Here is a 13,765-nt window from a genome sequence, read left to right on the forward strand (position 1 = left end):
CAGACAAAGACGCCTCTTCCGAAACGTGTCAGTTGTGTATTTTCACAGAAATTACCGGAATGCACAGTGTTAGGTTCAGGACTTTGCTTTTACTAGAACAGCAGTTCTTGGGGAGTCATGCTTGTCGTCGTAGAATAAGTTGCATGAACCAGTATAAGTATCAAGTATTCTTCCTTTGTTGACCCAATGCTCTTGAATTAAAGCATAATCCATAGCGTCTTCAATAAACCTCCTAGCGTTCGCGTTCTACGTTGGTTTCGACCACTCGTTCAATTGGGTGTGGATTATTCGTATTAGTCCCACGAATCTCGCGGTAAAGAAGGTCCGCTGCATCAGTGACCGGCATAATGCATTGTGGAGGGTGCCCTGGTGCTCTACAGGCTTCGTTAACGGCAAGGTTTTAACCCCCTACCATTCATCCATCGGCACGGGTCGCGTCACACCTTGGTTTAGGGGAGATTCGTGGGACTTCTATGAATAATTACATTCATTACAATCATCCTACTTTTCTGGGGCTTTGGACCCACTGCTCTGGTTTCACAATAATTTCATATTTAGCATTATATTAGGAAGCCATTTCAACTACTTGGAAAAAAATACAAATTACTTAATGCAACCTCTCTGGACCTTATTATATCAGACTATTTAGAAGTTTTTGAAACTAAAGAGACGATACCTTACACGAGCAGCTTACGACATCTTTATATACTGTTTGAACGAAATGGCAAACAAAAATAATAGTCAGTATCGCGTTCAGAGAAAATATTTCATTGCAAACAAAATCGACTGTTATGTGCAAACATTTCGAATCGATCGCGATCACGCAATCATTTGGTGGCAATTTTAAAGAGTATATTGACAAGATTTGCTAGAAATAATGTTAATTCAATTTTGGGAAAAAAAATCTGACGTTTTAGTAATCAAACATGACTTTGAATTATGTATGAATGATGTTTATTAGCGATTTTGTTATGGTTTATCTTGTGTTAATGAGAAATTAATTACATTTTCTAATATCTGGTATCCGGCTGGATATCGAATATTGGCCGGATAAGCAGGATACCGGATAGCTACTAACAACATTGTCGAAGACAGTTTTAGTCTAGAAAATTGCCAAAAATCGACGTGCGACTACGTTGAAACTCGTTAAACCAATTTCTGACGGTAGCCATTTAAGGAGAAGAGTGACCGTATACAGCATCCAAGCGCTCTTTGATTTTGCTGCGCGATTTCCCTTCCAAAATCAAGAATCGACTGCTATTGCTCTTTTTCCATTTTTCTAAAATCCGCGGACCCGCACTCTTTCACACACGGTCAAAACAAAACTACGAGTGCGATTCGGCTGAATTTTGACAGTAGTCGTTTACGAGAATATACTACACGAAAGTAATCTCTCTTGCGATACTGACACCATTGAACTATGGTCCAGGAGGTGCATTTAAGTGGAAATTAGCATCTAGAGCTCGACAGTGATTATCCCGTCACCCGTCTTTTTTTTGTTGATATTTTTCATTATATTAGGCTGTCAAAAAAGTCCTGCGGTATTTCCGCGAGGTGTCGTTGTAAGCTCGTAGTTCTAGTTGTATTCATTGTATCGAGTCACTAACACTTATACGAAATGTTCATCTGCTTGTCACAAACCTACACCTCTGTTGCATACGCTGTTTACCGTTCAAGTGAGTAATATCGTTACAGCTACGTTGCCAATTTTCCGTTTTCCAATTTACAATCCAATATGTTTCCGAAAACCTACAGAAACCTACCTCAGAAACATGTCTAATTTACATACCTTTTGACTGTCGGTGCTATGAGCAAATGCTTGCTGCAGCGACCTTTGCATCTCGTTTTGAACATAAAGGCCTGTTCCCGTTCCATTACCATGTCTACAACTACGACGGAAATGCTCCAGATGATGTAGAATCTGATAAATTGATAAAAAAAAATCGGTTATTATTTCTCTGTGCAACTAGTTTTGTTTTCCCTGTCAAAAATACTATACTAATACTACCACCATTTACATACCTGCTCGGAAGTTGGTGTGCAGCTTTGTGATGGAGACGCTTTCAGAGGACGTTTACGTTTGTTTGGAGAGCACGAAGGATATCTCGATGTCAAAAGACCAGCTATTATTTCTGACAGCTTACTCTCGTACTCATCACACCAACATCTATTTATACATTACAGAATTAGAATAAAACAACAATAACTTTAAAACTTACTTTGAAAAATTATTTCAAATTTCTAAATATTATAAATATTATCCTCGAAAATCTTTGAAAACCTGAAATTTTGCACAGATCATTTTTTGGGCCAATAAACAAAATTACCAGTTCTTTAACGCTTGTATGCTAAAAGAGCAGGGAACGCATGTCCGATTGAGCTGGAATTTGCACAGATCATTTCTTGGGCCAATAAACAAATTGTACAGGGTTTTTCAACTTATCTCAATTTACAACTTATTTCAATTTACTTTTCCGAAAGTAAATTGAAATAAAACACACATACTATTCGAATTTCGATTAAACTTTTATTTCAAATTAAAGTTTATGTGTGAAATACAACATCATTCAAATGTCCACCAAATGTCCATCCGGAACAGGTAATGTTCGATGACTTTTCGGCACATATGGGGCGGTATGTCGGTCATAACTTCACGAATGTTGTCTTTCAAATGTTCAAGAGTTTGCGGAGAGTTGGCATAGACGCGGTCTTTCGCATAACCCCACAAAAAAAAGTCTAGCGGGTTCAAATCGCATGATCTGGACGGCGAATTGGCATCACCAAAACGCGAAATTATGCGTCCCTCAAATTTCGTTCGCAATATGGCCATGTTCGGTTGTGTTGTGTGGCACGTGGGTGTTTGGGTGTTCACATAGCCACCGAGCTCGAAATGTGCCTCGTCGCTAAAGAAAATTTGATGCGAAAATTCAGCATCTTGCTGCTGTTCGTTCACCCGACACATTCCATGGTCACCACGCTCTAATTTTTGTACCAGTTGGACTTTATATGAATGTAGGTGCAAGTCCAAATGCAAAATTCGCCACAATGATGTGTTTGACAAGCCCAATTGCTGAGCACGCCGTGGAATCGAAACATTCGGGTCATCCTCCACACTAGCAGCAACAGCAGCAATATTTTCGGCCGAACGCACATTACGATGATGCACAGGTTTCACAATATCCGCTACGGATCAAGTTTGTTCGAATTTACGCACTACATTAGCGATTGTGTGCTCTGTAGGCCGTCCATGACGACTTTCTCTAGTCGTCATTTGTTTTTTCTACAGACTTATAACCTCTGCGTGATAATGATGTGTCAGGATGATTCAATCAACTGCTTTTCTCAACCGGAGGAAGACATGGAGCATGAAGAACGTCAAAACCGACTACATGCTCTTTGCAATCGTCAGGATCTGTTCCAGGAGGAGAGTGTTGAATTTGAATTTGATTTGAAATCAATGTCATATCGTCACTAGGTTTCATGGTTTCCTCCTGGCTAATGATGAAAAAGTTGGGAGTTGATATCCGGATATCTGTTCCAACAACTAGCGGTTGTCATCACCTTGCGGCGGAGAAGCGGAGAAGACGTATGCTGTTATGTCAAGAAAGACATACTTTTAGTTTGAGGTACGGACTGTGGGACTGCTGAGGGTTTGTAAAAGTAGTTTTTTGTTAACAATCTGTTTGAATTAGTTTTTTGTTTTGTTTTAGCAGGACTGCAATTCCGAAATGATGTTGGGGAATGATGATCCATTGTGTGCTTTTGATGGCTACAATATAAGCATGAGCACAAACATCGAATCCGATTATTCAATACGACCAATCACTACCCCTCAATCCAATACAGTCGTTCTGTTACAAGAAAACAAGCCCCAAATTCCTACTGAAGACACACTTCCACTGCCTCACCAAGAGCAAATCACATGGATGGTTGCCGAAAATTTCAAATGTAAGTTTGTATGAACCCTCTTCTTCGAACTCTGGGGCACTCCAGAGCGTCACAATTAAATGGGCGCACGAATAGGCAAGTAAACTACACCTGCACAAGGTCGAAGATTTCGGTAGTCGATACCTGGTCGGAGACATAATCGTTTCCTTGATAAATATCCACGACAAGACAATCGACAATCGTAAGTAGGCACAATCTGTAAATCCTAAATTTATATTTTTAATACCATTAACATATCAATATTTCTTTTCATCTTCAGGGCACGAGAATCTAACGAACTAAGAGTACTGGGTACTGGTGTCATCGACTGCCTGCTAATCAGCGCCCCATTAGGGAATGGGTCCAGTGTTGGATCAATATCAGCTCAATGAAGGTGATTCGTCGGTTCAATAAAGGGCGTTTCTTGACTAACCTTTGGAACGATATCAGTATCAGGGTTAAAATAATATTTTTTTACTTTTTGTTTTATTTAAAATCCTGTGTTTGATAATATGTTATTGTTAAGTAATATTTCACTAATAACTTATTCTATATACAATTTCAATAGTTCTACAATAAAAAAAACATTGTAAAATATGAAAACAACAATAATTCTCGTCGCTATAACTACTGCATCGCTGCCTCTAGGGAGAGGAGGCAGTATAGAGCAACGAGCGAGCAGATGAACTTGCCAGGAACGGCTCAAACTCACCATTCACTAGTCCAGAACCATTATGTGGACTCTCCGACTGTGTGTTGAAAAGCGAACTGAAAAAATGGGAAGACCGGGAAGTGACAGCAAATTGGATGGCTGCAAAACTTAAACAGGCGAAAAAAAATTATTACGTCGAGTATTAAAATTACTCAACAGCTGTTAGCAGCTGTTGAGTAATTTTAGAAAGACTTGCTGGAGTAAGAAAGACTTAAGCAAATTCACTGGTCTTGTAACAGGACACTGTCCGAGGAAATACAATTGCTCTGTAACTGCGGAGCTCTAACTTGATAAAACTATTCTGCCCAAGGAAATGCCTTTGATCCATTCGACTATGCAGTCATCGAAATGTCTTCTTCTCATAGCATGTGCCATTGATACATATGAAGCATTGTCGAAAGGCCCTTCGATATCAAGAAACGCCCATATTGCAGTTTCTTTTGCCGAAAGAGTTTTTTCAATTTTCGTCACAAACGTGGGTAACACTGTGACTAATTGATAGGCAAACTAGTATTTAGATAAAGGGCATTTGGACATGAATGCCGAGCTTATGTATTCATGTAGAGCTTTCTCCATAGTTTTCAACAGTATTGATGATAATCTTATTGGTCTGAATGATATTGGGAGTGATTTATCTCGGTTCCCAGCCTTTGGAATGAATACCACTTAAAAATCTCGATTAGAGATGGAATTAGCTTAGATTCTCCTTTTGAATCAGGACTGCAAAAATTCCATCTGCACCTGCGGTTTTGTATGGTTGAAAGGATCTCACCGCGCTTCCTACTCTGGCCAATCCAGTAACTTTGTTTGCTCTTTCAGGACACCTTCGAGAGCATTTTATTTCACGATTATAGCTAGGATTGGTATCAGAATGAACAGATGTAGATCCCGGGAAGTGAGTTTTCATCAGTAAGTTTAATCATTCTGAGGGAGGTTTTGTGAACGATTCGTCGTCCTTTTTGAGGGAATCTAGCCCGTCCGAGTGATCTTTCGCAAGAGGCTTGCTTAGTCTTGCAACGATTGGGGTAATGTCAATGCTTTCGCAGTTACTACCCAATATTTTCGTTTAGATTGTCTTAATTCTCTGTTATATTCGGTTAGGGCGCTCATGTATTGATACCAATCCGAATTAAGTTTAGCTCTGTGGAACAGTTTCTGCGCTGTTTTGCGAAGCCGCTCGAGCCTTTTGTTCCACCACGGAACGTTTCTTGTCGAAGAAACTTTCTCTAATGGACAATTACTGTTTTAGACAGAAACTATCGTATCATTTAATTCCTTTGAAGTTGATTCGAGTTGTTGAATCTTATTCTTGTATCGGTGTGTTGCAAAAGTTCTTACCCCTCTTATCCCGATAGTAATAGCGCATGACGGGTGCATATGTGTTTCGCTTCGAACCCGTATCAAAGTGTTAACTCAGCCAGTAGAGGGCCTCAACTGATGATTGGAAACATGAAATCGTTGAAAACTCTACTGCCGGTCGCAAGCCCGGAAATGAGGAGCGTTGGAGTCAAAACTAAGCCTCAAGCTCCGGAAAAAATAATGTGGGTAACCCAAACTCCAAGGTAGCCGTGCCGAGGGATGAATGGCCGATAGAGTTTAAAATATACCCGGTCGTAATTTGCCCTTACTGTGTTATAGCGGGGCAGTGGCACAGTTGGCCATTATTTCCCCAGCGTCTCGTGGGATTCAAATGAGTAATAAGGATGTTATTTCGGACAAAGAACTGCGAATCAGCTATTGCGAAAGTGTCAGGTAGCTTTAAGACCACTGAGTATGGCTCAGTGGCAGCATGTTATCACGAACAAAGAACTACGCGTTCGGATTGAATTGCTGAGGGCAAGTCAGATGCCCAATCAGCCACTAGGAACTGTCGAAACGCAAGCCCAGATCGAACGGCCGAACACACGTCTGCGGCCTAGTTTGACCAGAAATGAATTAAGAATCTTTATTCGATATCACCTTGACTTGGGACATACGGTGAGCCAAGCCGTCCGTATCATTCGCAATTGTTATGGGCTAGTCGTTAATAACAAAACATGCCGGAAGTGATATGATAGATTCCGAAGAGATAGGAGTTACAGTGACTTGCCGCGGTCAGGCCGCCCACATGTCATCGAAAATGTTGAGGACGTCAGCGATGAGGTATTAGAGCATCCGCCTTACTCGCCCGACCTGAGCCCAACTGATTATCACTTGTTCAGGTTTATACACAACACTTGGTATGAACACGATATTCTCTCTGTACTGTCAAACCACCATCCCATTCGAATATAATGTGTCTGTAATCAGACAAAGACGCCTCTTCCGAAACGTGTCAGTTGTGTATTTTCACAGAAATTACCGGAATGCACAGTGTTAGGTTCAGGACTTTGCTTTTACTAGAACAGCAGTTCTTGGGGAGTCATGCTTGTCGTCGTAGAATAAGTTGCATGAACCAGTATAAGTATCAAGTATTCTTCCTTTGTTGACCCAATGCTCTTGAATTAAAGCATAATCCATAGCGTCTTCAATAAACCTCCTAGCGTTCGCGTTCTACGTTGGTTTCGACCACTCGTTCAATTGGGTGTGGATTATTCGTATTAGTCCCACGAATCTCGCGGTAAAGAAGGTCCGCTGCATCAGTGACCGGCATAATGCATTGTGGAGGGTGCCCTGGTGCTCTACAGGCTTCGTTAACGGCAAGGTTTTAACCCCCTACCATTCATCCATCGGCACGGGTCGCGTCACACCTTGGTTTAGGGGAGATTCGTGGGACTTCTATGAATAATTACATTCATTACAATCATCCTACTTTTCTGGGGCTTTGGACCCACTGCTCTGGTTTCACAATAATTTCATATTTAGCATTATATTAGGAAGCCATTTCAACTACTTGGAAAAAAATACAAATTACTTAATGCAACCTCTCTGGACCTTATTATATCAGACTATTTAGAAGTTTTTGAAACTAAAGAGACGATACCTTACACGAGCAGCTTACGACATCTTTATATACTGTTTGAACGAAATGGCAAACAAAAATAATAGTCAGTATCGCGTTCAGAGAAAATATTTCATTGCAAACAAAATCGACTGTTATGTGCAAACATTTCGAATCGATCGCGATCACGCAATCATTTGGTGGCAATTTTAAAGAGTATATTGACAAGATTTGCTAGAAATAATGTTAATTCAATTTTGGGAAAAAAAATCTGACGTTTTAGTAATCAAACATGACTTTGAATTATGTATGAATGATGTTTATTAGCGATTTTGTTATGGTTTATCTTGTGTTAATGAGAAATTAATTACATTTTCTAATATCTGGTATCCGGCTGGATATCGAATATTGGCCGGATAAGCAGGATACCGGATAGCTACTAACAACATTGTCGAAGACAGTTTTAGTCTAGAAAATTGCCAAAAATCGACGTGCGACTACGTTGAAACTCGTTAAACCAATTTCTGACGGTAGCCATTTAAGGAGAAGAGTGACCGTATACAGCATCCAAGCGCTCTTTGATTTTGCTGCGCGATTTCCCTTCCAAAATCAAGAATCGACTGCTATTGCTCTTTTTCCATTTTTCTAAAATCCGCGGACCCGCACTCTTTCACACACGGTCAAAACAAAACTACGAGTGCGATTCGGCTGAATTTTGACAGTAGTCGTTTACGAGAATATACTACACGAAAGTAATCTCTCTTGCGATACTGACACCATTGAACTATGGTCCAGGAGGTGCATTTAAGTGGAAATTAGCATCTAGAGCTCGACAGTGATTATCTAGACAAAAACTACTTTTTCATTTGCTAGTCGTTCTTTTTGGGGCAAACATAATAAAAAATTATTGATGGCATTTTGAAGAGCACATTTGATTCTACATAAGGTGTAACTTTCAAAAGAGTGTTATTTTTTGTATTTGAGTAAATTAAATTTGAAATTATGAGTTTTGGCATATAAATGAACAAGTTGTAATTTTTAAATGCTATAGTATAGACTTTAAAGCAGCATCACTTCAGTTCAGTCTTATAGCCACTCAACATGGAGGTTCAAAGAAGACACATTTTTGTTTGTGTTTACCTCTATCTATCAAGATAAGAAAGTTAGATTCTTTATTTCATCGACAATTTTGGTCACCCTATTTTTAATAACATAAAAATGAGCGCTCTATTATATATAACAACTTTGTCGAAGACAGTTTTTGTCTAGAGAATCACTGTCGAGCTCTAGATGCTAATTTCCACTTAAATGCACCTCCTGGACCATAGTGCATTGAGCAACCCGACTTATCGGACCGCCCTCGTATGTAATGTGACGACGATGGCGGGATATTTAAGTTCTATTCTTTGCTGTGAACTTCTCTGTGTTTGTAGATCAAACTTTTGAACTTATTTTTTTATATTTTTAACGGGTGAAGAAAGTTATTTAGTTGAGACTTTCGTGGTATATATAGGCAGCCTTCGTCAATAATTTACGATTATTTTCTTTGTATTTTTCATGTTGCGCTCTTGTCTCAATGTCGCCAAATCTCAGCAACTAGTCTAATTTCAAGTGTGATCGAAGAGCAGTATGAATTTCATGTTGTCTGAAGACGACGCTCGTACACACAGCTCGTCGCGTGGATGTCGTCTATAGACGACACTCATACACACACGAAGTCGCACGGATGTCGTCTATAGACAACGCTCATAACGAAAGGGTTTTAATCGTCAACTTACATTTGAATTCAAAAAAAGGGTTTGTACAATCTATCTCAAATAACAGTTTAACCATTTGCATCCGAGCGGCGCTGCTGTGGCGATCTGCTATTTGAAGTGCCTAATTACAAAGAGTTATATTTATCAAAGTTTGCTGCTTACGAAATACAACATAACATACAAATAAACTGGTAAGATATTATTATTTGTGTACGTTTGTTTATATTTTTTTAAGTACTTGTAAAATGGTTGCGTTATTCGACTGAAATCGTTTCGAGTTGCTAATTCGCGCAAACGAAAAAGGCCTCGAACGTATGACTCAGTATGACTATTAGTATGCAATATATCTTTATATAAAATCATTATATGTATGTGAAACAAACTGAACTAACCTGAGTACTGAAATGACAAATGCATCTGCTTTACATCTGGAATCTCGACTAAGTAGACATTTCATCAAACTTGTTGATGGCTTTTCATTTTTTAATAACAATAGAATGTACGTTAACGCTTCCGCATGCAACGTCGGGTCCAGTTCAGGAAGAATATCCTAAAAATAAATACATCATGAATGTTAATCACATTTTCCAATCAAATCAGTTTTGAAACTTCAATTTGAAGAAAACCATTAGAATATAATCCGATTTTTGTTACATAACCTCAAGAAAATTTCTGGAAGATCTTTCTTATTTCCAACATAATCTCCTTCTACCAGGAGGACAAAATATATATTAAAAATTATAATTTTTTATTTTTTACTTCCAAACAAACATTGATGACTTTTAATTGGCTTAAGCATCGAGTAGGTTGCACAATACCCTAGGCGGTACGTACTATCCGTCCGTTTCTGAACAGATACATAATTGAAGTCAAATAATTTCTCTTAGAAAAAGACATGCTCTCCCCAACAGTTGAGAACTGCCTTGACCACGTTCTTGGAAGGAATACTAGTTCGACAATTATGTAATATAAATGACGAGAACGACTTCTCATAAATATCTCGGATATTTTCAAAATGTTTCAGTAGGGAAGGTAAGCCATTATCATACACATAGCTGGTGTTACTGGTGCAGATAGAAAACTTTCAATTAGTAAAAATTGTATCTGCTGAGGGAATTGGGGGTACATGAAATCAGGGTTTAAAAATATTGTTACGCCAAATGTTTTGAAATTGCATGAAACGTCGAGATTTACCTCAAAACATTTGACCCAACCAACAAAAAAGATGTTAATTTGTGTGGTATATCTTCATCCGGACCGACTTCGCGATTTTGAGTAGATCAACACATCAATTCGATTTTTTGGGTCTTATCGACGATGAATGGTAATGATGATATATTTGTTGTCGGTGATTTCAACCTGGCTACAGAACGGGAATCGAACCCGAACCCCCGGCATGTTAGGTTTGACGCTAACCACTCGGCCACGGGAGCAAAGGGTTAAATATCGTCAATTTGTCTTAAAAATATCGACCAGGCTATTTAAAAAATATGTTTTTTTAAATCAAATACTCGTAAAAATGGATCAAAAAAGTGTATATAACCATCTACGGCCTTTGGTTCGAACCTCAAAAATGTCTATTATAGGAACCTTTTTTGAAATCGAGAATAAAATAAATCTATAAATCTACGTTTCGTGCCATGTGGAGTGTATACGATACACTCTGCACTTTCCGTTCAGGTCACATTGAAAAACAAAGAATTATTAAAAAAAAATATTGTAAGTCAAACATTGTCTGCATGCATATTAAATATTTTTTTTCCTGCTAATAATAGTTTTGTATTATTGAAAAAATGAAAGTTATCGTCTCAACGATTTTTTTCATCTTTGAAGAGTGGGTCGTATACGCCACACGCGACCTGGATGGAAAATTTTCAAAAATTGCCACGGCACGGAATGAGTTAAGGACTATAAAGAACTTTGTAACACATAATGGTCATATTTACCTGAAAAGATTCTAGTGGAACATCGTGAGCTTGTATAAGTTGCCAGAAGCAAAATTGCTCAAACGTCTCGAATTCGAGACTTTTTCGAATCACACCAATTATGTTATCGTTGTTTAATATAACGAGCTTTCCTTGAGTCACACTGAATATAACATCACGTAAATTTGTTGCATCAACGGCTCCTATGAATAATTCAAAAATATCCGTGTTGTTTATCATTACACCTCTGTACTCTTTGAATAAGTCCGGCAGTATCCAAAAGAACATTTCCGAATCTGTTTTTTCCAACATGGTGAGGTCCTGCTTCAATTGACACTCGAATTCAGAGTTGATAAGTGTACAGAAATATTTATAAACGCTGCCTTTCAATGTAGAAGTTGAGTTTTCCTTCCGCCGTGCTTGTAATTTCGCATAAACTTTGAGGAAATGTAGTAATAAATAGCCGATGCTTGGTATCTGATTACATGTAGCTATTAATAAATTTATCACATATCTTTTACATTTTTCCTCCGTGTGATACAGCACTTTGAAAAGACAACATAACGGATGACTAATACTTTCTGAAAGGCATTCGTCAGATTTAGATTCCGGATATATTGAACAATCATCTAATGTTTGTTTTAGCGTAGATATGATTCTTTCATGAATATACAGCTCTTGTTCCACGCTGAGGAGGCATGACGGCGCATTGAGTGACATTAGAATTGATTCAAAGTCATCAGATTTTTGTGATAAAACGAAGGCATCTATGAATTGTAACAAATCCTCGGGAAGCGATTGGATGACTGGTTTTTCCATTCTCATTACCTAAAAAAAAGGTTGGTGTATTTAATTTAATAAATCCAAACAAAAACTCGAACAACGGAGATTTCATCCCATGCTCATGTTCAGCAATAATCATTGCTTTAAAACATTTCTTCTGATGTGATTTATTTACACTTACTTTAGAAAGTGGTAAGTCGTCGTCATCAGACGGTTCATCCTTTGTATTCATTATTCTAGTGTTATCATCCTCGTCATCACTGAATTTTTGTAACTCTACTGTCGCATTATAGCTTACATACTCTGGACAAATATTCCAAAAATCCTTGCTAGAATCTGTGGGTTGAAGAACGATTAACGTAGGAAAATATTTGTTATCAATATATCGATTTACCACTTGGAAAATTTTGCTCTTCATCTGTAACTATTTTTACAGGGTTCGCCGCGCTGAATGAATTAGGAGAAGCAGGTGTGAATGCGAAAAACTCTCGAAAATTTTCTCGTAGCATTGTTTTCAATTCACGATCTAATTTAACAGACTCCAACAATGGTAAAAGGTTTGGTATAACCTGAAATATCGAGATATATTGTCTGTAAACATATTGTTATTTCTATACCTGTTTCTCGAGAATAATTCGTAATGAATTATAAATTCCAGCGCGTACTTTGTCTTCTCCTCTGGGATAGAAATTTTTCATTATTCTGCACAGGAAATCAAGTAAAGTACAGCTAACCAACGGGTGATTTTTAATAGAATGGTACATAACTAGGATGCCCGGTTCAATATTCATTATGTTATCCTTAAGTGGATCGAAAAACAACCAGTCGTAAAACAAAGCAAGTTTAGCATTAGCCTGAGCTACTGCATTTGTACATGAGGTCAATAACCAACCGATGACAGCCCATCGTGGAATAATGTCTGAACAAAGCATATCGTTAGTAGGATGAATAGCTCCTATTATGAATCTTATCAAATCTGAACGCAGACTGTGAGACTCTGGAGTTGTGAAGTATTTTTCTTGAAACCAATCTTGATACCTGAAAAAAAACCAAAAAGAAGAGGCATATGTATTTCAAGGGACCTACCTATGTGTTTTGTGCTTACATAATAATTTACTTCATTTGTTATATACAGTGTGAGCTTGAGCTTAAGCTTGGGTAGACTGTACAATTCGTATTTGCTCTCCGTGATTGATTTGAACCAGCGAAATTCCACAAAGAACACATTGAATGACGCTTGGGAGTAGCAAATCTTTCTCATTGTGCAAGTTTCAGTGATTCCAACTTTAAATAGTCAATAACGACGCCGGCCACGTCCTTACAGTCACCAGGGGAAGGGAAGGAATGTTAGTATGATATTCGCCGCCCGATGGCCAGAAGGGCCGCCTCAATAGCATGGTTCCTTAGCGTTTATCAAGGAGGGGATGGTTGTTAGTGGGGGGATTTAAAAATCAGGATTCACTGAAAACAAAAAATCTCATTTGTCACTGTCGCGTAGATTTATGTATATCGATAAGGAAAACCTGTAGAATTAATTGGATCATCTATATATTCTACTGTGATAAGTACTTTTCATCGAAATCCTGGGAAACCTGAGAAGGTAACCGATAAAACTTCTCTAAACCAATTGGACCTGTAATATATAGCGTTATTCATCACGCGCATCACGTATCGGACTCCAATCGCGATGTTGCCAGCAACTGTCAATTATGTAGAATCGGTTAAAATGATTGCGAGCCGA

At 38.4% G+C, this 13,765-nt stretch overlaps 1 protein-coding gene across 3 annotated transcripts in view; it reads right to left on the reverse strand.

Moving 5' to 3' along the window:
* Window positions 1–13,149, reverse strand: part of LOC129782117 (integrator complex subunit 3 homolog) — a 32,523-nt gene extending 19,374 nt beyond the window's left edge. For all 3 annotated transcript variants that reach the window (XR_008744386.1, XR_008744385.1, XM_055789528.1), the window contains exons 1-8: window positions 13,130–13,149; window positions 12,642–13,062; window positions 12,419–12,593; window positions 12,206–12,360; window positions 11,263–12,069; window positions 9,709–9,866; window positions 2,023–2,167; window positions 1,790–1,921 (exon numbers count right to left, since the gene is read on the reverse strand). Coding sequence is in view for 1 of the 3 variants with exons in the window: in XM_055789528.1 (XP_055645503.1) it covers window positions 1,790–1,921; window positions 2,023–2,167; window positions 9,709–9,866; window positions 11,263–12,069; window positions 12,206–12,360; window positions 12,419–12,593; window positions 12,642–13,062; window positions 13,130–13,131 (1,995 nt within the window). In the remaining 2 variants the exon portion in view is untranslated. The remainder of the gene's footprint in view (window positions 1–1,789; window positions 1,922–2,022; window positions 2,168–9,708; window positions 9,867–11,262; window positions 12,070–12,205; window positions 12,361–12,418; window positions 12,594–12,641; window positions 13,063–13,129) is intronic.
* Between the last annotated feature and the right edge of the window lie 616 nt (window positions 13,150–13,765).

Source organism: Toxorhynchites rutilus, unplaced genomic scaffold, assembly GCF_029784135.1.
Source record: "Toxorhynchites rutilus septentrionalis strain SRP unplaced genomic scaffold, ASM2978413v1 HiC_scaffold_38, whole genome shotgun sequence".
In the NCBI taxonomy this organism is placed as follows: domain Eukaryota; kingdom Metazoa; phylum Arthropoda; class Insecta; order Diptera; family Culicidae; genus Toxorhynchites; species Toxorhynchites rutilus.